A 26,720-nucleotide genomic window follows, 5' to 3' on the forward strand; every position below is an offset into this window, starting at 1 on the left:
CTTTATGTGGAACAAAAAGTGTGTGGAGTAACAGGACCATCCTACTTTGTGCATACATATGTGTATATATGTTTATTCATTTTTTTCTCCTCCCTTTGCTTCACACTTACAGATGCAAAAGAAATGATACCCTTTCATTTGCACGTCTCGCGTGATATGTGTCCCCAGAAATTCACTAAAATAGAGAGAAGTCGATTCGTCTTCCCCATCCTGGTGATTTCCACCTGTTCGTTAAGCTCATTGATGATAACTAGGCTGCAGTAAACCAAGTGTGTCAAAATTAGAGTCTAATTCACCACGTGGCGTGGCGCGTCCTTATTTGTCTGTAAATGCGTGTATATTTATTTGTGTAAGTTTGTTGTGAAGTATGTCTACGTATGTACATACGCGTGTGTGTATGTTTGCATGTTTCTATGTTTACGTTTGCTGCGATCGGAGAGTGCGCTCGGCAAGGAAAAGGAAGCTTACCTGCCTGTGAGCCGTTGCCGCCTCACCTGTCCAACGGAGGAAGAAGAAAAGCCGCTCAGCTGGCGAGGCTATCGTTTTATTTCTCCCTCCACGTTGCCTCATCCAGCTTGTTTGTTTGTTTTTGTTTTTTTTTTTTTTTTCAGGTTTATTTCTGCCTGTACGTTTGTTTCGTCATATGTTTATGTGTATAATTAAAAGGATGCACACAATCACTATGTGCATTTTGTCCCATTTGAAACACGGGCGTTTCTTGCAAATGCCCCGCCCATACTTGGGTGGAATGTTTTTAAAAAAAAAAAAAAGCACAGTAACAAAATAAAAAAAATAAATAAATAACGCAAAAAGAAAAGCAGAAAAAGATGAAGAAAATATCTCCCCCATCCTTTTTGCTACATTTTGTGAAGAATTAATTTGCGTCTTATCCGTGTTTTGTGTATCATCACACCCGTTTGTATATGTCACAGTGTATGCCCTACTATGCATGCTGTCAATCTGTTAAACACTCCACGTTCCTTTTTTTCCTTTTCCCAATGAATGTCGCTTTAATTAAAAATAGAGAAAAGGACACGAAAACCCACCCAAACATGTAATTCGAATTTGACGTTGTGTACCTTCACATTTGTTTTTTTCTTTTTTTCTTTTTTTTTTTTTTTTTTTTTTTTTTTCTTTGCAATTTCGAGCTATTTAATTGGCTAATTCAAATGTTACTCTGTTTCAAAATTGTGGGACAGTCGAACACCCACTTAAGCAAAGATATGTGGAAAGCAAAGCTGTTTTGTCACTTCAAAATTTCCACGAAGTATATTCCCTGCTGGTGATTGGACTAAATAGGAAGTGAGTTCTTAGCCCTTTTTTTTTTTTTGTCATAAATGTTTCCTTGGTAAAGGCACGACCTTTTTCCGATCAATTTTGCGTAAATTTTTACGAGTGGGTCCAAACCTGCAATGTAGGAGGACCTATCTCGGGGGAATATTTTTTTCGCATAATCATTCGGCGCATTGTCTACAAATTTTACATTGCTGTGATGATGTCGCGCAGGTTGGTAAACCCATTTTAAATGATCATGAGGGACGGGGCTGCGGAGCGTTTTATTATTTGGACGAGGGGTGAGAAGATTCAACGCGTCACTTTTTTTTTTTGAAATGTGCACACACACATATATATGCTAAGTGTGTAGCACACGATGGGGGTTACTTTTGAAGCAAGTTTTTTATTCAGTGTAATTTAAGGATGTACATATGCCTGTACAGACATATGAGTTGAACATATGATGACAATCAATTTCACAACAAAAATGCATGCCAATGTGTATTCCTCATGTGCATTGGGCACTTAACGAATAAATGCAGAGGAGGAGTAGCTGGTGGGGAGGACTGCACACAAACACATTTATACTTGGGTCTACACACAAACGCGTTTATATTTGGGTCTACACACAAACGCGTTTATACTTGGGTCTACACACAAACGCGTTTATATTTGGGTCTACACACAAACGCGTTTATATTTGGGTCTACACACAAACGCATTTATACGTGGGTTTGCACACAAACACATTTATAGGTGGGTCTGCATATATGCGCACGTATTTACGTCTGTTCATACACGTGCGGATATTCAGCATATGCAGCACACGCACGAATACACAAATGGGGAAGTAAAAAATTCCGCTACAAGATGCTTTAGTTTGTCACAAAATTGAATTTTCTTAAATACGTCATTGCATATTTAAAAAAAAAGAATTGCACTATCATCACGGGGGAGGCACACTTCGGAGTGGGGGCTTTTCAACTGGAGGCTAACCCACCGATCAGGTGTCCCCGTTTGGATGTCCGATCCCCTCAGCTTATTTGTGCTTAAAATTGGCACGACGAGAGGGGGAAGGATTAATTCAATCCTTCAAATCACACAGCGTGGGAAAGTGTGCTCTTTTTCACCGCACATCAAATAGGTTAACAAAGGGCCACAAAATGTAACGTGGCACAGTAGCATAACGATAACGGTGCAATGCACACCATAACTGCACAAGATGGATCGTGCAAAAAGGGGGGAAAACCCGCTCCACAAACAAACGAGCTTATTTCTTCCTCGACTGGTACAAATCGTCAATGATATTTTTATAATCCGCGAAAATGGCGTTCCTAACGACCTTATGGGTAGGGGTGAGCTGTTTATTTTCCACAGAAAATGGAATAGGCGTCAAATGAAATAAGTGGATCTTCTCAATGCCATTCAAATTATACGTTTTTGACATAGTCAATATTTCATTATAAAAAAGCTTTTTAATAGCATCACATTTAAGGAGCTCCTCGAAGGGCATATTGAGGTTATTCTTCTTGGCGTAATCAAGAACGAAAATTTCATTAGGCACAATAATGGATACTAATTCATTTTCGTAATTATACCCATGGACAAAAATATTCTCTATGTATATACTATTGGTGTATATATTTTCCAATTTTTCCGGCTCGACGTACTCCCCTTGAGCTAATTTAAATATATTTTTTGCTCTGTCTATGATTCGAACGTATGCATTATTTTCATTCACTTCTACGACATCTCCTGTGTAGAAGAAGCCATCTTCATCGAAGGACTTCCTTGTTAATTGCTCATCTCGGAAATAGCCTACCATTAGGCTACTTCCCTTGACGCATAATTCTCCCTTGTTTGGGTAAGCCTTTGGGTCATACTTCATATTTTCCACCTTAACGACTTTCATGGAAACATTGGAGAACATTCCTCCGATGGTTCCTTTGGTGCAATCATATCTGTGTTGCAGAAATCCTACGCCCACTTCGGTCATTCCCCATCCTTCCGAAATAGGTGCTGAAAAGAGCATTTGCAAATCGATTAGTTTATTTTTATCCATAGATGCAGAACCCATGACTTGCGTCCTTATGCGACCCCCAAATCGGTTCCTCACTGGTTGTAAAATGATGTCATAAATTGGATGGGAAAACTTTTTCGGATTTTTCAAATATATGTTTTTTTTATTTTTCAGGGCTGTTTTTACCAACGTTCTGGCTACAAACGATTTGTTCTTCAATCCTTCCATAATATTGTCATGGATCTTTTGTAAAATTCTCGGGACGGTGATTAGGAAGGTTGGTTTTAACTCGTTGATATCACTGACTAACTCTTTTATGTTTCCAGAGAAGTAGCCTATTTTGGCTCCAAAAAAACACACAGCGAATTCGATTAGCCGTTCGTAGACGTGAGCTAGGGGAAGGTAGCTGAGCACCACGTCATGTTTCATCAGGCCCAGTCTATTACCGTCGATGATGTAGCTTTGCATAAAGGTAATGAAAGTATTATGTGTCAACATGGCGCCTTTGGGCATTCCAGACGATCCGGAGGTAAAAATGATGGTACACACATCAGTCAATTTTCCTTTATTCTTTTTCAGCTTCTGCATCAGCGCGTTGGACCCACTTCCACTATTACCACTATTACCACTTTTGCCAGTACTGTTGTTACCGCCTGTGCCGCTCCTCGAGTCCGGCCCTTTTTTGACACCCTTTTGATCTTTCCCCCCGCTGACATTCTTCACGCTAGAATTGTCCTCCTTCTCCTTATTCTCATGACTATGAAAATCGTGATCGTAGTACTCATACTGGGGGATAATATTTTGGTTCTTAAATTTATCAATTAGGTCTTTATAGAAATATACCTTGTAGCCTGCCTTACTGGCTCGCTGCTTAATATCGTCCTTTAAGCTCCACTCATCGTAAATAATTAAAATGTGTAGATCGGGTAGTTCATCCTTCAATTTGATGAGACATTCCAACTTTTCCGCTTCGATGCAGCAAATTTTCATTTGCGTTTTTTGAAATATATACTTGACCGAGTTTATCCCCATGGTGTCGTATATAGGGACGGTGACAAAGTCGATGGCTGAGCAGGCATAGTCGGTAGTTAGCCATTCTACTCTATTTTTAGACCAAATACCTAAAATTTTCAATTCAGCATATTCACCATTATCTGTGAAAATGTTGGGTTCTATATTTTCAAACTGGTACAATGCAGATGCTAGTATTTCTATTTCATTTTTTATTTCACCATAAGTTTTGAATGAATACTCTCCAAGAATTGTCTCATTGCCCCTTACTTCCTTTTTCCTTTCTCCGAGAAAATCCTTATCATAGTAATATTTACAAGCAAAACAAAATACTTCATACTTGTTGGACATTTCTATGCCTAAGAATCCTTTCGTTTTTTCCAAGCTCTGACACAAATCATACGTCTTTGGCCTGAAAATGTTGCTGGAGTTTTTTTTTGCTGTCCCTTTTACTTCGTCGAAATATTTTATTTCGCTCGCGTTGTCCTCCCCGTCGTTATCCTTGAAGACGTACTCATTTTCGTTTTCCAAAAAATTGTACACCTTACGTTTGAATTTTGTCACGTCCATCTTGTTGCATTCGTGGGTGAGGCGCGCTCAATCTGTTACGCCGTTATGCAGTTACGCCGTTATGCAGTTACGCCGTTATGCAGTTACGCCGTTATGCAGTTACGCCGTTATGCAGTTACGCCGTTATGCAGTTACGCCGTTGTGCAGTTACGCCGTTGTGCAGTTACGCCGTTGTGCAGTTACGCCGTTGTGCAGTTACGCCGTTGTGCAGTTACGCCGTTATGTAGATATGCGGTTATGCAGTTTCTATTAACCTTTGCAACTAAAGGAAGCGAGGCCTATTCGAAAGGGGAGGGGGACACTACGCTGTTCGAGAAGCAAACCCTAACAAATACATACGACGTGCATTCCCTTTGTATGTATATATGTGTGTGTGTGTGTGATTTCTCGCTGGACACAATTAACAAACGGGGCAAAGTTAACAGCGCATGGCGTCTGAAGAATCTTCCGTCCATACAATTTGGCGCTTTAACCCCGAGGAGTGTTCAAAGGCCACCTGATTCCCAATTGGAAATCTTCTTATCCTTCCGTGTGTGTGCCCACTGAAGCATAGGGGAATTAGCCAACTTCGGTGTGGCGAAACAAAATGATTAAATTGCGTTGAGGGGGTTGTTTTTCCGATTTTTATGTTTTTTTCCCCCTTAAAGTATCTTCACAAAGTGTGCATAAAAATTGACACCGTCAACAAATGGGATAACTGCGTTTACGGGCACAAATGGGGTATGTGTGGAACGAACTTGGCCATTTGACTAGGCCGCTCGACTTTGCCGTTTAAAAAAAGGGGCATGCAAGGCGGCACGCTTATCTTCGGGTTGTATACACCGCTTGTACGTATGCGCACCTTTGTATGCACAAGTGCTGCTGCGTATACCCAACTGGACTTTCTCACACATATACGTACCTCTGCAGGCGTAACAAAGTTGGGGCTATAACGTAGGAAAAATGAATAAAGTGGGAAGATGGAAAGGCGAATGGGTAAGTAAAATGAAAACACGAAGCCTAAGCGTTAGCGCTGCGCTATTATTGCTACGCTGTTAACGCTACGCTGTTATCGCTACGTTATCATGGCCACGTTATTATGGCCAGTTATCATCTTCACGTTATCGTTGTCCCCTCTTTGGAGGTGTTTTTCTTCAATGCGCATTTCATCACCTCATTCGTTATTGTGGTGAGCATATCTTTACGGGATGAAAAAAAAGAAAATAAAAAAAAGGCAACAAAAAGGTAACAAGAAGGTAACAAGAAGGTAACAAAAACGGAAAAAAAAGGCAAAAGAATGTGCAAAAAAATGGGGAAAAAAAAAAAAGGCAACAAAATAGGCAAAAAGGAGTAAAAAATCTGCAAAAAGAATATGGTGGAAAAAATAATTAAATTGTTTTCCCGGTGTCAAGTGCGCATTTTACATTTTAAAAAAAACGCGTTGCAGTAGGTAATGCATGTCGCGCCCACAAAAAAAAAAAAAAATGTGCCACTTTAAACATATACCTTTTCTGTACATATTTCATTTAGGTATGGAGTTTTCCCCAGCTTTACATACACGTTGAGATCGCGTGTGTTTTTTTTTTTTTTTCCCTTTTGAATTTCCATTGCGCGTTTAAAAAATTTCCTGGTAGTACGTACGCTCGCGTATATGTATGCGAAGGGGGGGAGGAAAAAAGGGGTACACAGCGAGGTGCGCATACACTCACCGAATTTGCACTTTTCCAACTCGCATACATTTTGCCTTCTTCCAACTCACATACACTTTGCCCTCTTCCGATTCTCATCAAATACCCCTGTGTGCTAAGCCATACAGATTAGTTGGGCGGTAGAAAAAACATTCGCGACAGTACTGCCACGCGGCCAAGTGGCGCGCGCATCCCAAATTTATGGGAGGACAAAAGCGAAGAGAGAACTTCCCACAGAAAGACCAAATGGTAAAAAAAAAAATAAATAAATAAATAACATAGTGAACTAATCACAGGCAACACGTGAAAACGGTTTGTTCTTTCTTCATGGCTCCTTTCGCCATGCCAACTCAATGCAATGTTCCTACTTTAAATTAAAAGACGTGAAAAAGAAAAAGTAAAAAAAAGGAGTAAGAATAAACTGAAGCATTCACAGCAATGCCCTTCCTTCACCATTCACTCATTTTAGAGCAGTCGTCAAAACTATTGTTAATTTTTTCTAATTTCGGTTTTGTACACAACTTCGATGAAAGCAGGCACAGCTCGGTTGCGGAGTCTGCCACCTATGCGATCGTTTCTGTGTGCGCCCTCAGAGTTGGACGTATTTAAAGCGAAAAGTGGGAAAAAAACGGAGGAGCTAAAATGATATGTGCCCATATGGATGGGGAATATTCCTCCTTATCCTTCCCCCCCAAGATATTATTAAGTGCCCCTAGTGTGTCGTGCGCTAAAAGTGGTAATTACTAGAACGGGAAGGCGAAATGACCAACTGTACGTCTGCCCCATTTGCGCATTCTACACTCGTAGGCGTATGTGGGAGTGGCTCCACGTTAATGTATCAGTGTTGTGTTCGGGGAAGACGTCATTCTTCCCCTCAATCTGCAGAACTGCATGGCACTGCATGGGGATATAGGGAAGTGGGCAACATGACTCATCCGACTGCTATACCTGAGCGTTAACGTTGGAGATGTAAAAAGGAGTAATCCACCCCAACATGGCATACCAAACGCGCAACATCTGCTTCATGTTCAACTGGGCACCTTTTTTGCCACATTTAAAATACTCCCCTAAAAATGGGTCTCTGTGACATCTACAGGTTTGGGCTGTTCGACACGCCCCAACCTTACATTAAGATATGACTTCTTCGGAATTTTTAAAATCTTCTCACTTTATCAGCAAGATTAAGCAGACCTGCGTGGATATGTGCAAACCTACGCAGACGTGTGAACATCCCCGTGAAGGTAAAGCGTAAAGGTACGCTACAATTACAACAAAAGTGGAACAACTGTCAACACTTGATGCATTTTTTCCAATAAAAAAAAATTAAAAATACAAAAAAGGGATTAAAAAGGTGACAAAACATTTTCTGGCGAGATGAGTGAGGGAGTGCGTCTTTACGCCGGGTTAAGGCACGCACGGCGCCACGCTACAAAACATCACCCTGTACAATAAAACGCCATGTACATACAATGCCCTGTACAGTACAACGCGCACAAAAAAACTGGCAGAAGGGGACACTAAAAATCCACCGTCGTGCTGAAGATCTGCTCGCCCAAATTGACGTTGGACAATATTGGGAAGGGGGACGTTTCTTCGATGTCGTCAATTTCGGAATGAACTAAAATTTGACCCCTAGGGTTGTTCACATTGTTATACGTATAATTATTATATTTGTAACATGCCCTATCGACGTCGCTGCTAGCGTTGGCGTAATTCGCACAGGTGCCATAGTTCGCCAAGCTGGAGTAGCCTGAATAGTTCGCACCTGGGATGCTGCTTGGGGATAAGCTTTTGTTGGGGCTCTCTGTGGAGGTGCCCACGGGGTCGTTGGTCCCGTTCTGGGCTATCTCATCTGTGTGTGCAGAGGGGGGGAAGAAAACATGTAATGAGATAACACATGGGGGGAAAGAATTAGACCTGTTAATATGGCATTTGCGGTGCATTACAAAAAGACAGGACACGCTGAACACATAACGTGGATAACCTTCTTTGCCGTAGATAAAAATACTGGTGCTCTTCGCGAAGGAAAGCGTTTTGCTGTCCCCATTTTTTAAATGCCCATTGGGTGACAGAGAGACGGGGGGGTATCCCTTCTGTTCGATATTTTTCAATAAACAATTTATCCGAGTGGAACCATTGGCATTATTTTTATTCTTCAATTTGTTTTCCTCATTTATGAAATTATTCGTTATATTGTAATCAACGGTTTTGGTGTATTTTGAAGGGGAAGACGGATTGGGAAGAATAATTTTTGGTAAATTATGTTGCGTGTTCAGTTCCCTGTCGTTATTACATTCAACGTGTGCGTCATTTTTTACTTTGTCCCCCTCATCCTTAGCAGACACAATTTCTTTCTCAACTTTGCAGCTGTTCGGTGGAACACTAGACAAGGGTGTGTACCCCCTCATGTTAATCTCCCCCTTAATGGGAGAATGATCTTCTTCATTCAATTCATTTAATAAATTTACCTTGTTCAAAAAATGGACGTTGCCAATTTTTTTTTTAACAGTGCAACATTTCATTTCGTTGTGCTTCTTAATATTGGCGGAAATTTTATTTAACATGCTCGGAACGCTATTATTTTTCGCTTTGCTTTTTATTTTATTTTTTTTTCCCCCCTCAAGTGTGCCAATGATACTTTTGAAAATATTTTTGTTCACGTTATTCCCCATGTTTGAATACAACAATTGGATTTTTTTTTTTCAAAATTTTTATGAGGGAAAACAATTTGAAGTACACAGCTTCGATTAGTATCCTCGTCAAGACGTTGATGTCATTTTCGCATATCAGCACTCCGTCTCGCAGGAAGTCCAAAATGTACTCGAACCTGCTTCCTGCACGGGGGTGTAGTGGAACGAAACGGCACAGCGGAATGGAGCTATGCGATCAAACGGAGACAGGCATTTCCACTTGTAGGAGCACACACGGGTTGAATTAACAAGAAGACCTAGCAACAAATGTAAAGGTGCTAATTAGAGAACCGCAACAATGGTGTAGAGATATGCACTGTCGCTATTCCCCTCGTGCACTGCGAACCATTTCGGTCTATGAATATTTCCTTCCTGTTGTGATGGGCTACGCAAAAGGGGTGGTGGTGCGAAAGGGTTAAGCTGGGAAGGTGCGCAAATGAGGAAAACCCAATTCTGGCGGCAAAACTGCATATATGTAGACTGTTTAAACTTTGCCTATACGAGACGCTTACTGTCCACGTCCGGCAGAGCCTTCAGTTTCTCTGTAAAGGGTTCAAAACGTTACAAGTATGTAGCAAAGGCAGCAGGAACGTTATCTCTCAGGAAAGAAGTAGGGTGCATTTTTACGTTATCCACTTGGCGACACAAGAACAAGGTGAAGATTCTCTCCCCTTTGGAAGAATTTTCCAAAACTACCTAAAACAATTTCACATAGACGAGAATTCCTGTATTTGCAAATCAAGTTCAGGGTCGTCATGTAAATGGTCCCTCCGACATTTATGCTTATGACCTTGTCTGTAGAGGGAGGGGGGAAATCGAAAAAAGGGAAAAAGAAAACGGTATGTTGGCAGGGCGTGGTAACACAACAAAACACAACACGTGTGTCCATTAAACGGCGCATTTTACTATATGCCGAAGAAAGGCACCTGATTAGTTAACCACACGCAACTGAAGATGGAAGTGGGGGAAGGCGTACCTCCTTCAATGGAGTCCATCTTTTAAAAGAGTATGTATGTATTTTTTTTTTTTTTTTTTTTTTTTGCGTTTTACAATGGGTCTATGTGTTCTTCTTCCGGATGCGCATATACGCATGTGTGTTTGCGTGTGCATATGCACATGGGTCTTCCCGAGCAGATTTACAAAACGGTTGAGGCTATTTTGTGTGTGCTCGAATGGCCTTGTTACAGAGGTGTACTAAGTGTACCCCGACAGTACCGCGGCTTGTATGTATACTTGCACAGATATGAGGGATTATGCACTCTGGACAAATCCCACACTTTCCTTCACACAGTGCGTTCAAACGGGGGAAAAAATGTTTTCTTAACTCATCGATTTTGTGTTCCTGGGTGAGAAGAAAGGAGGAGAGACATAGGTCCAGGAAAATCAAACAGGGAACGGACACAATTGTGAAAATAATTCCATATGTAGTTCTATACTTTTCCTTAATTTCGATTTTTTGAGATCTTTCGGTAACCCTTGGCCAATCTTTAGCCAGCCTTTTGCAAAACCTTTGTAACTACCCGTGCTGTACTTGGTTCCTCTTCGCTACACCTGCGCGTGATTTTTCAACCATATGGTACATCACCCGTTTGTGCTCTTTTTATTTATAGAATACTGATGCACAATTTTTTTCAGTCGGAAAAGTTTCACGGCACGGTGCAATTGCCTAATCGCGTTGGGTCATTTGCAAAAGGCGGTCCGCCCCGCGAGCACTTCCAGTATGCACCCACGTGTAAATAACTACGTACATATATATATATATGTATACTTATATATACGTACTTACACATATGTGTATTTTTTTTTCCCCCCACCGCTGCAAAATCGGGGTTACATGACCCAGTCGCGTGGCCTCTGGAAATGACGAGCACAATGCGATGTACAGGTTTCCTTATTATGTACACACACCTTTTACACGCCCAGCGCAGGTCATAAACGTGACGGGCAGAGCGGCAATGTGCGAATATAGCATGCCAAACTGGGATAACGCTGTTCCTGTACTTTTATGCAGTACGAACTTTTACATAGCACCGCGTAGAGAAGCACTTTCCACGGTGAAGTTGGATTAAGTGTATGTGTACGAGTAAATACAGTGGGACTTTCCATCTCTTTCGCGACGCGGCTGAAGTGTGCCATATTGTTCCAACAGTGTAAAGGAAAATTTCCTTCTTTTTTCCTCTTTTTTGCGATTTTTTTTTTTCCGTTTTACCGTTTAACCCTTTTACACCTTTCACCTGTCATAGTGACAAATTTTTCGAAGGCACAGTGGTATGAATTTATTTTTTTCCATTTCACCACGTGGGTGCCGTCTGTTCACTCGATTGTTCGATTGTTCCTTTTGGTTAATGATTTTTTAAATCGCTAAATGGCTTTTTATAGCCTGTTCCCTTTTTAGCGTTGCGTTAACACTCTGTTAGTTCTCTTTTTTTTAACGCCATGTTTTATGTGTTTTGTCCCTTTTTGCACTTTGTTGGAAATAAATGTAGAACAGCGCAGCGCGCAATTATTGCTTCCGCTATTCCCCCACTTGCATGCACGGTGGACATTTGGGCATAAGACCACGCGTGTGCTTATATATGGATGGGGAGAAGGGAAAAAGAAGAAAATGAACAAGCAGTCTTAATAATTCCTGCTTAAAAATGGGTGTACTGGTAAAATTGCCATTCCATCCGTCCTTTGCATTGTGTTTGTTTCATTTTATTGTTTTTTTTTTTTTTCCAATGGTGAAAAAAAGCCGCTTGACATGGCTTCGCTGGAGCAAGCTATATGTCAAACACACATTAGTACCTTCAGCAGTTATAAATATACAATAACATCGAATGGTCAGGAGAATTTGTTAGAAAAGGCCACTTTGTAAATGTGTAAAGAAAAAGGATTTATCATTATAACCCACTTTTATGCTTAAATAAAGCGAAATGTTAAGTTTTAAATGGGGAGAGGGAAAAAAAAAAAAAAAAAAAAAACATCGCCATTTTTTTCCAACAATTTTTTTTTTTTATAATGCAATTTTTTCGACAAGGGCATGAAAAACTGGCATAAATTTCCCATAAAAAAAAAAAAAAAAAAAAGGAACCCTTTTGTAAATGCCACACTGAGAAATTACACCGTTTAAGCAATGTTAGCCAGCTACTCGTTTATTTTTCTTTCCGAGGAGGATAATTTAAAAGGGTCATTATTTTTAAGCACGACGGGTGGAGCATCTTCCATGTAGAAAAAAATGTACAGAAAATATAGAAAGGGAAAAAGAAGAATTTTTTTTCTTTTTATTACATTTGCTTAATTCTCCGTGATGTGCATATACAAATGCGAGTATATACATATAGCCGATATTTTACATGTGCTCAGGGCGTACCATTTGGGCGCAACCGTTGTGTGTAAGCACGTCATAGCTACTGAGATCCGCAGTTAAGCGTGACGTTACGGTTAATGGTAATTGGCAATGTCACTGTGAACGTACTTTATGCGCCGCTAGTTGATGTGATAACGGAACCGCAATAAAAGAATAACAAAAATTAGGCGAACGAATTTTACAACTGTTTGTCAACCCGCATTTTTCTCTGTCAATGAAAAAGTTAAATGTATATCCTCAAAAGCGTATTGTAAAAAAAATATAAAAATAATATCCCCTACACATGTACATATACACGCATGTAATTTTTTTTTGTTTTTTTCGTTTGTGTGCTTTTACCTTTTTCTATATTTATGTAGAAAAAAGGAGGCGTATGTAACATCGGCTAAATTGCGATGAATTTTTTCTTAAATGGAAATTCCACAAACTTGTTAAAGCAAGGGTGATCCACGGGGGAAAGAAGGCTTAATTTGATCGTCCTTCTTTTGACCTAATTTGATTTGATTTTATTTGATTTGATTTTTTTTCCAAGTCAAGTGAACCAAGTTTGTTCTTATTTGCACAACGCAGTAAGCAACTTCTACATGGCGCGTAAAACCCATGGTCAGTGGAAGTAGCTAAGTCAGAGTTAATAGAGGAGTGCCCTTCGAAGAGGCTTTTTTTTTGTTCTTTTTTTTGTGCGCTGTAAAGGTAGAAAATTAAGCAAGGCGAAAAGTAAAGCCTATCTATATCTATTTGAAGGGTTCGTAGGATAGAAAATGTAGTGAGAGAAACACATGACAACATAGGGGCAGTCGAACGAGCCAAGCCAAGGAAAACGTAACTGTTCTTCATTATAGGTACGGTAGGTACGACACAGCACCCGTTGGTGATGGTTGATTATCACCCCATGCCTCACTTTTTCAGTACGTATGACACAGCAACGCGTAGGGTAAGAAGTAGAAACCCTACGAGAAGAGGAATAATACACGGGCACTATACACAGTAGAGTGATAGAGAATATCGCACCGCTGAAGGCTTTAACAACAGATCCGCGGTAAAGACCGCCCATTTGGCTGTTTCAGCGTATGTGCTTATGTTCACCTAGGCCCATCTCCCTACCGGCACATGCACAAAGCCCGAAGATTCCGCGCCGACAGAACAGGCCGCCAAAAAAAAGGACCATCCCACGAACACCCATGCAGAGAACACCTATGTAAGTATAGTTACCAATTAAATTCTCTCATCGTAAAGAAAAAAAAATGAATAACTTAAACGCCCTTACAGACACAACATTAACTATTATGTCGTATAATGTCCAAATGCTACCCGTTCCTTTAAGCAACCAGTTAAATTTATCGACCAGACAAGATGCCCTAATTGAATACATATGCACCCTGGACGATCTGCTCAACATAGATATACTTGTTCTAAACGAAGTGTTCACGAGGGACTTTTATGACTTGCTTACCAAGGGAAAGGTCAAGGATAAATTTCCCTACCATACTAATGTGATTGGCAGGAAGGATGAGGGAACTGTGAAGTGGAGCAAGTCCATCGCGCAGGTCGAGAAAGACGCAAGGGTGGGGAGTAGTACCAAGGGGAAGACTCCAAAGAAGAAGGCAGCCGAAGGGAAGGTCCCTAATGACCTGAACAGGAAGGTTGTCAGCACGAAGGCGGCGCCTCCCAAAGGACCACCCTCCAAAGTAACCACATTAGGAGGAGCCATTCCAAGGGGACAGAAAACGTCGTCCCTTAACTCAAGTGACACGAACAATAACAATGAGGAGGAAGCGGGGGAGACACTAAACCTGGATTCCAGCGATGCCAGCAATAGGAGTGATTCCGAGTGCATTTTATCGTTCCACTGCGGCGTCGAAAGGGGAAACAAAATAAAGGGAAAGTCAAGCAGTCACAATTATAAGGTGGTGGAGAATAGCAATGAAAGAAGCAACGAAAGATTCAACGGGGGGGATGAGTCCACCAAAACGGAGAGTAGCAACAGCGATAAAGAAGCACAGTGCAGTGAAACGGACGACGGAATGGTCTTCCCGGGGGAAAGACAGAATCTGTGGGTGAATAGCAGGGGGTCGACCAAGAAGGGTGCTCCCGGGAGGACCCCACATGCGAACGTAGATGAGCTCACTAAGGAGAGCAGCAGTAGGAGGAACACAGCCGACTTAGAGAACAACAACGGGGATAGTAAGTTGAGCACACAGAGTAGTTACCGCACAGATGGTAAGTTGAGCATACAAAGTAGTAACAACGCGGGGGAAGATCACATAAACGCAATTTGCGATATAACGAGTGAAGACAAAACGAGCACATATAACCGTGTGAACAGTGCAGAAAATTTGAAAGAAAAAAAGTCCGAAGGTAAGAAGAACAAAAAAAAGAACCAACAGAATATAAGCAGCTTCGATTCCGTGTCAGGCAAATCAAAATTTTATCATTTCCTAAACGGAGGTGTAATCGTTCTGTCCAAGCACCCCTTTTTACACAAGCATGCCATGCTATATAGCAACAGTAAATTTCCAGACATGTTCTGTACAAAGGGTGCCATTTACATAAAATTGTCTGTTAATAACAAACCAGTGAATGTGATAGCAACCCACTTGCAAGCAGGAGATTCGAGTGGGGAGCAGAATTGCAGGTGGAAGCAATTAAATGAATTGAGCAACTGGGTATATAATGGGACGCCAAGTTTGCATATAAAAAAAAATGAGCCCCTTTTTTTTGTTGGCGATTTTAATATTAGATATGAGGTAGATAAATCATTTTTTGATAAAGTACTGTCCAGTGATTGCTTAAATAGCTACGTGACAAAGAAGGCACTGGAAACGACTTTCGATTCTTACCTGAACGACTACTGCATGCATATGGAGCGTGATTACTCCTTTAAATATAAATACACGTTAGACTATATATTGGTAAATAAGGACTGCAACGTGAAGACCCTCGTGCCACAGACAGCCATTCAGAAGGGCTACCGGCCAATTCAGATCATAAAATGTTTGTTCGGCTTTATTCCTTACAAATGTACTTACGTGCATCACCCCAGTGACCACTTCCCGATATATGCCACGTTTAAAATTCCGAATTAGTGCTGCGGGGGTTAGGAGGTGCACCTGCCCTCCACACGCGCACACACGTACACACACCTGGATTGTTTGCCCCAGGTGTAGCCGTCTAATCAGTTTCCCCGCAATTCAATTGTACCATTTGTCTATCGCGCATTTTTTTTCTGTCATGCATCCACTTAATTTAATAAGAGCATTGCTCTCGTTTGATATGTAATTTGTTCCATGGCAACAACACCTTATCATTTCATGATTTTTCTCCCGTTTGTTTTGTTACACGTGGCGCAACTCGTCCAATGTTGTCCCCATCCGACTCCATTCGATTTTCTTTTTTTTTTGTTTTTTTTTGTACATTTTTTTTTTTTGTCATTTTTCAATACGTACTGATTACAACCCCTTTCAATACTACCACCAAGCAAAAGGATTTACCTTTTTCGCTTCTCCACGAGAATAAAAACGGAGCAGCGTCCGCAATTATTGGCAAGGCTACACGAAAATTCGGGCAAACAATAAACTGGACGGGTTCCCATCCGGCCAAACTTATCACCGCGCCTTAACAAATTTAACATTAAAACGAGTTTATCATACTGGGGTTAATTTCACCAGGGGGGAAGGAGTTACCCCTCCTCTGTAATCCTCCTCATTTCAAAATAGGTGTTGCAAAAATGACGCGTTGGTTTGGGGAAAATATTTCTTAACAATGCGCCAATGGGAAGAACGTGAAAAAAAAAAAAAGTTCATACGCAGTTGGATGCCACAAATTGTCCTTCCGCTTTTGTTGCCTTCACAGATTTCCTTTTTGGTGGAAAAATTCGAGCAGCCTGATAATGTAGAGGAATCGCAATCCTTGGTTGAACTGTGCGGGGGGCTTCATCTTTTTCGTGTTGCTGCGGGGGGGAGGTACGTTGAGCGGGAAATGAAGCAAGGAAAACATAAACAGGTGCAACAGCGCAATATCGCACGGTGTAAACTCCAACGGTGGGAGAGTCCACAGCTGATTGACTCACTTGAAGAAAGACTCCAACAGGAATAGCACATTAAGGATGATATCCGCACGGTTGGCAGCCGATTCAATCTCGTGGTGCAGGAGGTGCTGCTTGTCCACGTGGGGCAAGCTCAGAAACGAAATCTCGGGGATGTTCTCATCGGAGTTCCTGGTCTTGAAAAAATCACGCAACGTGTTTATGAATACATAAGACAAGTGAACAATGGCTTGGAAGCTACTTCCATTGGGGAAGACAAAGCTGCTAATAAGGATGTCATAAGTGATACAATTCTTATTTTGTAAAACATCCGTTGAAGAAGATTCGGGGTTTTCACTTCTGTTACTTTTTATAACAATTAAAAATTTTCCATAGGAAGTAAAAAATGGTACAATAAAATACGACTCGTCTAGTAAGGAGGACGAAAGGTGATCAACAAAGAGTTGGTGAATTTTCTTCTGTTTAATAATCCTGTGGCATGTTTCTTTTAATTTTAAAAAATCTACATGCCTCACAATTTGCACGTCGCAACAGTATACACAGGGCAGTTTAGCCAAGTAGCTATTATTCAATTCGGACTGAAAAACGAATTTTTTTTTAAGTACATTGGAATAATTGTAATTCAAACAGGAGATGAACATATTTACACACTGAACAGTGGGTACTGAGTTGCTATATAAGCTCTGAATGTGCGACAAAACTTGCTTCTTTATTTTAAATTGGCGAAAAAACAAGCTGCAGTAGTGAGGAATATATTTGTCCAGCTCGATGTAGTAGGAAATGTTTGCTAATTTGTCTTGTGCATTTTGTTCGTTGAATATTTCTTTTATCGATTGGAATAGAATGTGGTAATTTTGCAGTGGAACATAGGAAATGTATTTTTTTTTTTTTTTTTTTTTTCCCATTTGTTTCCTTTTCGGAGTCTTCACTTGGGAACGCCTTCCTCAGGAAGAAGCTATTTATGACATTGTCACTACCACACCCAACCTGGTAATCGTCGAAGCGGTTTGCCCCTACGCCGCTGCCCTTATTTCTTCTCACTGTGGAGATATTATTTTCGTTCAAATAATTTTCAATCCCCGAATTGATAAAAACAAATTGACTCATATCTTTGAGTTCCTTTTTCAATTCTTTAATTTCTTTTACGATGGAAAATATGATCACCAGGAATATTTTATATGCCCTTCTCAATTTGTTACATTTGAATAGCGCTATTTTTTCTTCCCACTTTTTGGTGTACTTTTCTTTAAACTTTTTGTACTTTACCAGGTTGCTTAATTTTTTCACCTTACTCAGGAACAGGTCTTTCTCCTCTGCGTGATTTTCCACTGTGCACTTTTTGTCGCACCGGAGGAGGTTCCTCAGGTATTCTGCGTACCACCCCTTGTCCGGGTTGCCTCTGTTAGACGACTTGAGCAAGTGAACGATCTGATCGTCATCCGTTTCGTTACCCGCTTCATCGTCCTCTTCTTCTTCCTCAGCACTTTCATCTTCGTCCATTTCTTTTTCCTCCTCGGAGTCATCCACTTCGTCAACTTCTTCCTCTCCCTCATCATCACTTTCTTCGTCACTCGAAATAGAGTGGTCACTCTCTGGGGTGTTCGCATTGTCCTCCTTTTCCGACTGGTTTACTTGCCCGTTTAGATCTTCATTTTGCCCTTCCTCTGTTCGCTGTTTTTTTTTGGGGGACTCTGTGGAGCCATGTTCCTCCTTCTGGTCCTCCTCGGATGAGACTTCCTCGTTTGAAGAGGCCTCTCCCTCACTGGATGCTTCTTCTCCCCCGTTTGAGGCGGCTTCCCCCTTGCCGGACACACCAGCACATGCTTTTTCAGCGTCATCATGCTCGCTCTTACGTTCGTCCAACTCATCTGGAGGGTCCATCTCATGTTCTCCCTCACCTGATATGGTAACCATTCCAGTTCCGTTCTGCGCGCTGACCTCTGCCTCCCCATTGGGGTTACTACTGCCTGGTTGCCCCCCTTCCGTTGCACCTCCCCCATTTTGCACCTTCCCTGGGGAAACTCCACCCTCTGCAGTGTTCACTAATTTGTCCTCATTCTCACTTTGGCATTTATGCAGTCCATCAGTCTCCCCCAAACTTTGTGAAAATATTTCTGGCTTGGTTTCTTCTTCTTTAAACGTGTCCAACTCGTTTTTACCATCATCCTTAACTTCGTCTTGAATTGTATTTTCCTCCATTTCGTTACACTCAAGTGAGTTCTGTTCATGGGAGTTGTCCCCAAGTGCCGCTGCCACTTCTTCCCCGTCGTGATTCTCCGTTTGTTTTACTTGACTCATGTCTGTCTGCGGGGGGAGCAATGGAATTTCTTCTAGGGATCTCTCTTCCATCGCTCCATCGCTATTTTCGTCGTCACATAGTGGATGGTAATTCTCCTTTCCGTCATTCTGTTGAATGTCCCTTTCTTCCGTCATGTCAGGGCTGGCCTTTGGGTCCTGCTCAGTTTTGTCTTCACTGAGGGGTTCCACTTCGGCCAGTTCATCATCCGCCCCGTCGCTTTTACTATCCTCCTCTTCTGCAGACGACTGTGACTGGGAGGAGCTCGCCGAGCTTTGTTCTCCAGAGTGCTCGCTTGGCTCCTTATCCGAGGAGCACTCTTCTTCTAAGTGGCTGTCTTCCGATTTTTCTGCCTCCCTTTCGTCTTCCTCACTTTTGGCTGCGTCCCCCTCTGGGTTGCTCCCAACGCGAGGAGTGCCATTTTCTGTTATTCCAATTTGAAGGAGGTGATTAGTTTCTGGGACCTTCCCTTGGTTGTCACGTTCCGTGTCATCTGCATTTATCTCATCTGGAGTCTTTTCATTAACCTCCAATTTGGGTAGGCACCCTTCAGGAGGAATGTTCCTTTCCTCCCCAGCAGGAAGTGAACTTGTTTTAGGATGCTTGATTGTCTGTCCATTTTTAAACAAGTTTGCGAAAAAATTCTTTATGTATCCCTTTTGCGGAGGTTCATTTGGGTTATCAAGTTTGTTACTTTGCTGATTGGGGTAACCGTCCAGGGATGGCATTTTCCCATTCGGCTCAGTGTCCCCCTTGGGAGGGCTGTGCGAGTTATTAATGTGGGAACCCCCTCCAAATGGATGCCCCTCTGATTTTACCGAAATGGAGTTTTTCAAAATGTGTAGACTGCCGCTTCTAGAATCTTCGTACGTTCCTGACTTAGCATAGTCACTTTGGTTGTAGAGTAAAAGAGTGTTTTTCCTTCCCAGGCTGTTCTTGCTTAAGTCATTGCTGCTCTGTGGTTGGATTATTTCGCTAGGAGCATAGTCACTTGGGGAGTATTTCCCCTTGGAGGGGTCACTCCTGCTGTATTCGCTAATCTCCGTCATGTCTAAAAACAAGTCGGGGATTTTACTAAACTGTTGGAATATTTTTTTATTGCATTCATTCATAGAGAGGAAAAGCAATTCTTCGTGTGACTTCTCCCTCTTAAGTGCCTTTAACTTATTTTTTATCTTTTCCACCTTAGCAGAGTTAATTCTTGTATGCGTTAGTTTTGTACTCTTCTCACTTGGGTACCCCTCATCGAAGGCGCAGCAGTTGCTGCCATTATCTACGTCATCAATAAAACAATAGTAGCAGTTTTCCACGAAGGACGCAATTTGTTCATATATTAAAATGTCCCTCTCGACAGGGGTACCCCCCTTGGTGATAATTTTGCCATTCCCCAAATAATTTAAGACGTTTATTATGTCCACAAAATAATAAAAGTTTTTTAAGTTTGTAAAAAAGACGGCATTGAATATAAAGAAGAATCCACACTTGTCATTTACAATGGAGGAGAAAATGTCGCTCAGGCTTTTGCTGTATTTTTCATGGTCCTGAAAATTGTACTTTCGTATCGTGCTATTTTGCATGCCGCCATTTTCTGTGCCACTTTTCCCTGGCACTGTTACCTTGTGCTGAGCAGCACCAAGTGTGCCCCCCCGGGGGGGAGACCCATCTCCCCACTATTGTCATCCGTCGTGTAAAACTGGTAAATACAGAGTAGCGATTTTAATATTTCCAAATGATGGAACGTCGTTGGATGGTTCTTCTCTTCCGTCTTCTCTGCGTCTGCATTGTTTTCATTCGAAATGTCAGCGAATGTCCTTTTTTTTGTTTTATGATTTTTTTGTTCATGTGTGTAGCGCTGCGCTTGGTCCCTCTTCTTCCTCATCATGGTCATGATAGGATGCTTCCCCTTCTCCTCGCGATGGTCACCCCTTTGGATGCTCATCTTAAGCATGTTAAAATGTGCGTATAGGCTATTTATTTTATTGTACAGCCAGACCTTTCCGTATGTGTACTTTTCCAAGTTTCCCTTTTTCTTGCTTTGCGTTATGAGGAAATTTGTCTCCATGGGATTTGCTTCATTTTGCCGACTTTCTTTACAATGGGCGGCCTCCCTTCCTTTTAATTTTTTTTTTTTTAGGGGGGGGCTTTCTCCCGCCATTCTTTTTTTTGCGCTGCACACTTGGGCCATTTCGCCAAGTCAGCCCAAGCGGGGGGCCTCAGATTAGCAATGAGCAGGTACGTTTGTCCAGGTACATACGTGATGCTGCCTGTTTGCCTCTTCGTATCTGCGTCTCAGGACACGTGGAATCGCGTATGCTTAACGCAGAGGGCTGCCAGCTATCTTCAAGGGACCCTTCATTCCCTAAGCGAACGTGCAGTTCTTGTCTCGTGCAAGCCCCTCTGCCAAATCTGCGCGGAACAAGGAGTGTGCCAGACGAAGGTTCGAGTATGTGAAAATGTGCATGCTTAGCGGCACGAACAAGGGTTACAAAACTGCGTAGTGACAAAGCTGTGCGGTGACAAAGCTACGCTGTGACAAAACTGCCAAGTTGCAAAATTGCAATACTTCAAAGGAACCATTCAAGCGGATGGAACCAAATGGCACAAAACGTGTGCAGGGTGAAAGTTGACCCAATTTGTTGGCAACCTGAATTTTTTTTTCACCATTATTTTTTTTATTATTACTTTTTTTTTTTTTTTTTTTTGTCGCTCTGGTTCCTCCCGCGTGCTCTGCCCGCGCGTCACGTCCGCGTTCGACCACAACTGTGGCATTATCCTTACAGCATACCGCTTTACCTTTTAGGGAAGATATATAACGAATTGGTAAAAAAATAAAAATTGAGATTTCTCTCCATTCGTGATTTTCCTTGCAACTTTCTGCATTCCGCTGGTGCGGCTTCCTATGGTTGTTCCTACAGTGCATGCACTACAGGTGTGTACGCACATGCAAGCATGCTGTTAAGCAACCCGTGGGAAATAAGCAGAAGTGACAAATGACATTTCCGTTTTAGTTGTCACCACTGTGAGGAAATGTGGACAAACAAAAAAGAGGAAGGTTCATGTTTACATACCAGCTACACATGTGTGCATGCGTGTAGAAACAATTTGTGAACCCCTACTTATCGCGTCAGCGTAAAAAAAGACGACTCCTTTTCCTAACTGATAATCGGAAGATTCCCCTTGAATGTATAAAACTCCACACAAAAAAGAGATTATAGCTGCTCTTGTTATCCTCCCCAAAATGAAGTTAAACTATGCAGAGAAAAAAACCCTTTTAGAAAATCTCACAAATAGGATGATCAGAATAGAACAAGCTATAGGTAGCATAAAATTTTACGAAAAGGGTAGCAACGCAAAAGGGCTTCCTAAAGAGGGGACATCATTTGGTAGTGTTGTAAAAACAGTCGAAAGTAGAGGGGACGACTATCTGAATAAAGCTGTTGTTAGCTTTGATGACGACCGTGGTGACCACCATGGTGATGATGAGGGTAACGAAGTAGGTCCTGAGCCAAGCAGAGAAGACGAAGAGGACTACAATGAAATAAAATCCCGTTTGGAAAACATACCTACAGGTTAGGATACCTGCGCCAATGCTTACGCGTAGTCATTGCAAAATCTTACTATGTTTTACGGGCGTACACCGCGTTAATGTTATATATAATTTTTTTTTTTTCTTTCTCCTCACATGAAGACCTCCTGGGTACGCACAAAGACGAGGTGGTAGAACTGATTAAGAAACACGGGCACAAGAACAGCGTAGCCGTTCACATTTGCACCATCAAGTTGATTCTGCAGCAGATCGCAAAGGAGTTCCTCCAGGATATTTATGCCCAATGTAATGCTTAAGAGGGTGCAGAAGAAGAGGGTGACAGTGGGGGTTACCCTCGTACCCCTTCTTTGCGTCTTTCCCACCATTCATGCATTTTTTCCAGGTGGAAATACATCTTCCCTGCGCTTATTTACACTGTGGAGAAGCGTCTTACGAATTGGCCTCCAGCTGATCGTACCACTTCCTTACCCTCCCCCTCAGACAACGACTTCTACATTTACATCCACAGCAACAGCATCCTCGATGTGTACAATACCTTCGAATACAAACGGAACATCCTTTTATCTCACCTGGATTTCATGAAAACTTACAGCCAGCAAGTTCAAAAAATTATGCAGCTGAAGGAGAACATAAACAGTTTCAAAATGTCGGGTAAGAAAGTGTGTGCCTGTCCGTCTATCTGCTTATCTGTGGTGGACGTTCCTCCGTCGCGTGCATGTCCAACAATGCTAACCCCATTTTTACGTCCTTATGATTATTTTGTTATCTTTTTATTTTATTTTTTTTTTAACCCCCTTGACGCCCCCAGAAGCGGAGCTCCACCTGGAGAGGTTGAAGAAAATTGAACAAAAAAACGAAGCCCTCTTTTCGCGAATTTCCGCAGTGAACGCTGCTTTGGAGAACGTGGCGTATAAGTACGCTTTGATGGTGAGTGAATGGAGTAAAAATGAAAAAGGAACTTCCCCAATTGTTTTGTCGTCCGATCTAATGGTGGGTGAACATAAAAGTAGGCACGAAAATGTTCCACCTCAGTTTACATAACACATGATTTATACCCATGTGGGCACTCCCTCACGCAGATGCAAGCGGCATCCCTAATCGTCTCCAGACATAAGCCAAATGTATCTTAAAAATACAAAAAATTGGTGAAGTAGTTGTTGCGGGAAAAAACTAAAAACACGTGCATCATCTACGAAGAACGAAATTGCTCCACCGCGCTGCGGGTCACCCCTGAAGCAACTTCCTCATCGAAGCGGTGAGGGCGCCCAACCCGATGGCGGTGAAGAAATTCACGCAAAAGCGCATATCCTGTGCATTGTCTGTGGGGAATAACCCACTCATGAAGGGCGAAATGGCCGGGTGATTAATTTTATGATAAAACGCCTGCATGCCTAAATTGTTAGTCAACTCCTGCAACAGAATTTTGAGGAAAATTCTAGTAGACGATGTAGTGTCCTCCTCAGACAACTTTATGTTAAGGAAAATGTTCCATGATATAGCATCCGTGTAGAGCAAATGAGCAAATAATTTTGCGCAGTTTCTCAATTTGGCTGTCTCCAATCTGTGGGCAGTATTATATGAATTCTGGAAACACTTTTCAAAATTCTCCTGATAGATACTTTTGAGCTTACATAACCTTTCTGCCTGGAGGGCATAGAATTTTTGGAAAGTTTTTTCCATGCAGCAGCAGTCGATAAGCATATTGCAAATTTCTATTTCGTATCCTTTTTTTATGTTCAATTTTAGTAACTTGTGGACGCATTCTTCGAAACTGAGGGAGGACATAATTGACAGGTAGACATTCTTCCTCAGATTGATTAGGTACTGCTCCGTCATGTCTGTTATTTCTTCTTTGGCCTGGTCGTCATCTTCTTCTTCACCAGCGCCATTTTCATCGTCACTTTTTCCATCGCTGCTGTCACTGTGGGAGCTCGCCCCGCGTTGCTCATTTTCTGAATCTGTGCTGCTCTGGTCGCTAGGTGAGCTGGCACTGTGGCTTTCGTCACTTCCGCTAATTTTGTTTCTCCCCCCGCCAGAGGCATCCCCGTGTAACAACTCTTTCGCAATATTGTCCCACTCGATATTCTCCTCCTCGTACTGCTCGGGGGGCACTTCCCTAAAGATGTTCAGCTCCTCCTGATTTTCAAAGGTCTCATCCAGGAGGTCAATTTCGTGCACAATTTTCTCCTCCTCATCGATCAGGTCAAGATCTTCCAGGATGGTTGGAAATTCACGAAAATAATTTTTCCTATAAGTCCACAGCTTCTCTATATCGTATTGCGTTTTTATGTTAATCTTCCCCTCCTGTATGATATCCTTTAGTCGGTCAAAAATTATGTCTATACCTTTTCGACATATGTTCATATATAGCTGACCGACCTCCGCTAGGAAATACGTACACACCTGCACGGAATCGTTTGTTATATTTTGCAAAAGAATAGAACATAGCTGAAGACCTACAATCTCGTGAATAACCCTCTGGTTAATCATATGAGCAATAAATTTTACACTATTGAGGCAGACGATTTTGTCGTTCCTTTTGTAGGACCTCCTAAAATGGAGGATAATTCTCTGTATGGTCAGTAACCCTATGGTTGGAAACTTTGAATTGATAATGCAGAGCAACGCTGCAAAGACGTGGGTAAATGATGGGGAGCTTAGCTGAGCATGGATCAGTGCACGACTGAATATTCCCTTTCCTCTGATCAAGTTACATTCGAACAGCTCATAACAGACGTCTCCTATGTTGTCTACGTTCACCTTATTCACTATGTTGTTTATTTTTTTTTTTAACTTCATCCATTCTTGCTTTTGATACAGGGCGCTTTTCTTATTCGTGACTTCTTTTTTTAGCCTCTCCAATTTGAACGGCGGTATATAAACTCCTCCCGCCCTTCCTATATCCTCCGTCGTGACGTTTGCGATTTTCTGCTTCGCGTATTCGATTAGCTCTTCGTTAATTTGGAGGTTCGCGTGTTCGTCCTCCGCGAAGGGGTCATACGCATCATCTATGTCGTGCGGTTTTTCCACCTGACGCACCTTTCTGCGATTCAGTTTGGGCACCTTCTTCCGTTTCTTCCCTTCATCGGAGCTGCTAGGACTGCATTGGCTGCTATCAATGCTATCACTACTATCACCGCTTTGGCTGCTACTGGTGCCTTTCCCCCTCTTCCTTCTTGCCCTACCCGAGGAACCTCCGCTGCTGCTTGTCCCATCCCCAGAGTGACGACTCCGCCACGACGAATCCTGACTTTCCCCCCCGTGTACGCTTCCCGAGCTGAATGATTCGGACCGTTTATCCCTTCTTCTTTTCCCCCTCTTGGGGTCTTTCCCATCCTTCTTTTTACTCCTCCCCACGTCAGTGTCCCTCGAACTGGCGGACGCGCTTCTCCTATTTTCCCTCTTTTCGCTTCGCCTTTCATTAGGTCGAATTCGTTTTTTCACCTCCGACTTTTGGCTGGCACTGCTACTGCTGCTACCGCTGCTATGATGTCGCTTCCTTTTCCTATTTCCCTTTTTCACGTTTTCTTTCTCAAGTTCCTTGCTCTGATTTTCCTCATCACTTGATTTGTGTTTATCCTTTCCGCGTATGCCCCTTTTGTCTCCCCTCAGTTGTCTGCTTTTTTTCTCATGGGGAGCGTATTCATCAGAATCCTCTTCCGAAGCGCTGCTCGATTTGTTCCTCCCCTTGATTTCACTACGCCCGCTTCCACTCCTGACGGACGCCCTGCTAGCGCTCAAACTGGGGGTGCTTGGGCTTCGCCCTTGAGACGACTTGTCCTCTGAATTAACGCTACTATATTGGCTCTCACTGCTGGACTGGTCCATTTTTGCCTTCCTCCTCCCTCTCATTCTTCCTTCCGAACTGGACTTCCCTCTTCTTGGCGAAGATGCAGCGCTGCTACTAGTGTAATGTTCATCGGAACGGTGTGGCGACTTTTTCTTTTGAGTTATCCTTCCGCTTTTGTCTCGTTTAGTTTTTCTATGCGATGTGGAAATTTTCTTCTCCCCTTCATCGGATTCATAGGAGGAAGACCTACTCTTTACGGTTTTCCTTTTTCTCCTTTCCCCTTCACTTCTACTATCATCACTAGAAGCAAATGGGGATTCTCCTCTCCGCTGTTTTGCCCCCTTGGTTCTGCTATGCTGTTCCATGCTGCTCTCACTTCCTTGCCTCTTTTTCCTGGAATACTCCCTATGCATTTTGGGCCTGCTTCACGTAAAGTTTGGTAAGTACTGCTCTATCTTTTAAT

The 26,720-nt window shown here is 42.2% G+C and overlaps 7 protein-coding genes across 7 annotated transcripts; 2 read left to right on the forward strand and 5 right to left on the reverse strand.

The window, feature by feature from the left end:
• Nucleotides 1-2,545: 2,545 nt before the first annotated feature.
• PCOAH_00052790 (Long-chain-fatty-acid--CoA ligase) lies at nucleotides 2,546-4,876 on the reverse strand (the record flags this gene model as incomplete). Its single annotated transcript, XM_020062059.1, has 1 exon — nucleotides 2,546-4,876. One exon carries the CDS (start codon nucleotides 4,874-4,876, stop codon nucleotides 2,546-2,548), a length of 2,331 nt encoding a protein of 776 aa, XP_019917841.1.
• Nucleotides 4,877-8,060: 3,184 nt separating this feature from the next.
• Nucleotides 8,061-10,228, reverse strand: PCOAH_00052800 (K+ channel tetramerization domain containing protein; the record flags this gene model as incomplete). The annotated part of the gene is made up of 7 exons (XM_020062060.1): nucleotides 8,061-8,395; nucleotides 8,528-9,180; nucleotides 9,281-9,377; nucleotides 9,580-9,618; nucleotides 9,746-9,775; nucleotides 9,930-10,028; nucleotides 10,210-10,228. 7 exons carry the CDS (start codon nucleotides 10,226-10,228, stop codon nucleotides 8,061-8,063), a joined length of 1,272 nt encoding a protein of 423 aa, XP_019917868.1.
• A 3,595-nt stretch (nucleotides 10,229-13,823) lies between these two features.
• On the forward strand, nucleotides 13,824-15,665 carry PCOAH_00052810 (Sphingomyelin phosphodiesterase; the record flags this gene model as incomplete). Its single annotated transcript, XM_020062061.1, has 1 exon — nucleotides 13,824-15,665. One exon carries the CDS (start codon nucleotides 13,824-13,826, stop codon nucleotides 15,663-15,665), a length of 1,842 nt encoding a protein of 613 aa, XP_019917751.1.
• A 760-nt stretch (nucleotides 15,666-16,425) lies between these two features.
• Nucleotides 16,426-20,497, reverse strand: PCOAH_00052820 (Uncharacterized protein; the record flags this gene model as incomplete). Its single annotated transcript, XM_020062062.1, has 3 exons — nucleotides 16,426-16,528; nucleotides 16,649-17,547; nucleotides 17,612-20,497. The coding sequence occupies 3 exons, from the start codon at nucleotides 20,495-20,497 to the stop codon at nucleotides 16,426-16,428; spliced, it is 3,888 nt and encodes a 1,295-aa protein (XP_019917685.1).
• Nucleotides 20,498-20,532: 35 nt separating this feature from the next.
• PCOAH_00052830 (Uncharacterized protein) lies at nucleotides 20,533-21,075 on the reverse strand (the record flags this gene model as incomplete). The annotated part of the gene is made up of 1 exon (XM_020062063.1): nucleotides 20,533-21,075. The coding sequence occupies one exon, from the start codon at nucleotides 21,073-21,075 to the stop codon at nucleotides 20,533-20,535; it is 543 nt and encodes a 180-aa protein (XP_019917564.1).
• Nucleotides 21,076-22,158: 1,083 nt separating this feature from the next.
• On the forward strand, nucleotides 22,159-23,597 carry PCOAH_00052840 (Uncharacterized protein; the record flags this gene model as incomplete). The annotated part of the gene is made up of 5 exons (XM_020062064.1): nucleotides 22,159-22,489; nucleotides 22,609-22,752; nucleotides 22,948-23,118; nucleotides 23,276-23,394; nucleotides 23,547-23,597. The coding sequence occupies 5 exons, from the start codon at nucleotides 22,159-22,161 to the stop codon at nucleotides 23,595-23,597; spliced, it is 816 nt and encodes a 271-aa protein (XP_019917498.1).
• Nucleotides 23,598-23,691: 94 nt separating this feature from the next.
• Nucleotides 23,692-26,670, reverse strand: PCOAH_00052850 (Uncharacterized protein; the record flags this gene model as incomplete). Its single annotated transcript, XM_020062065.1, has 1 exon — nucleotides 23,692-26,670. One exon carries the CDS (start codon nucleotides 26,668-26,670, stop codon nucleotides 23,692-23,694), a length of 2,979 nt encoding a protein of 992 aa, XP_019917803.1.
• Between the last annotated feature and the right edge of the window lie 50 nt (nucleotides 26,671-26,720).

This window comes from Plasmodium coatneyi, chromosome 14, assembly GCF_001680005.1.
Source record: "Plasmodium coatneyi strain Hackeri chromosome 14, complete sequence".
Lineage (NCBI taxonomy): Eukaryota > Apicomplexa > Aconoidasida > Haemosporida > Plasmodiidae > Plasmodium > Plasmodium coatneyi.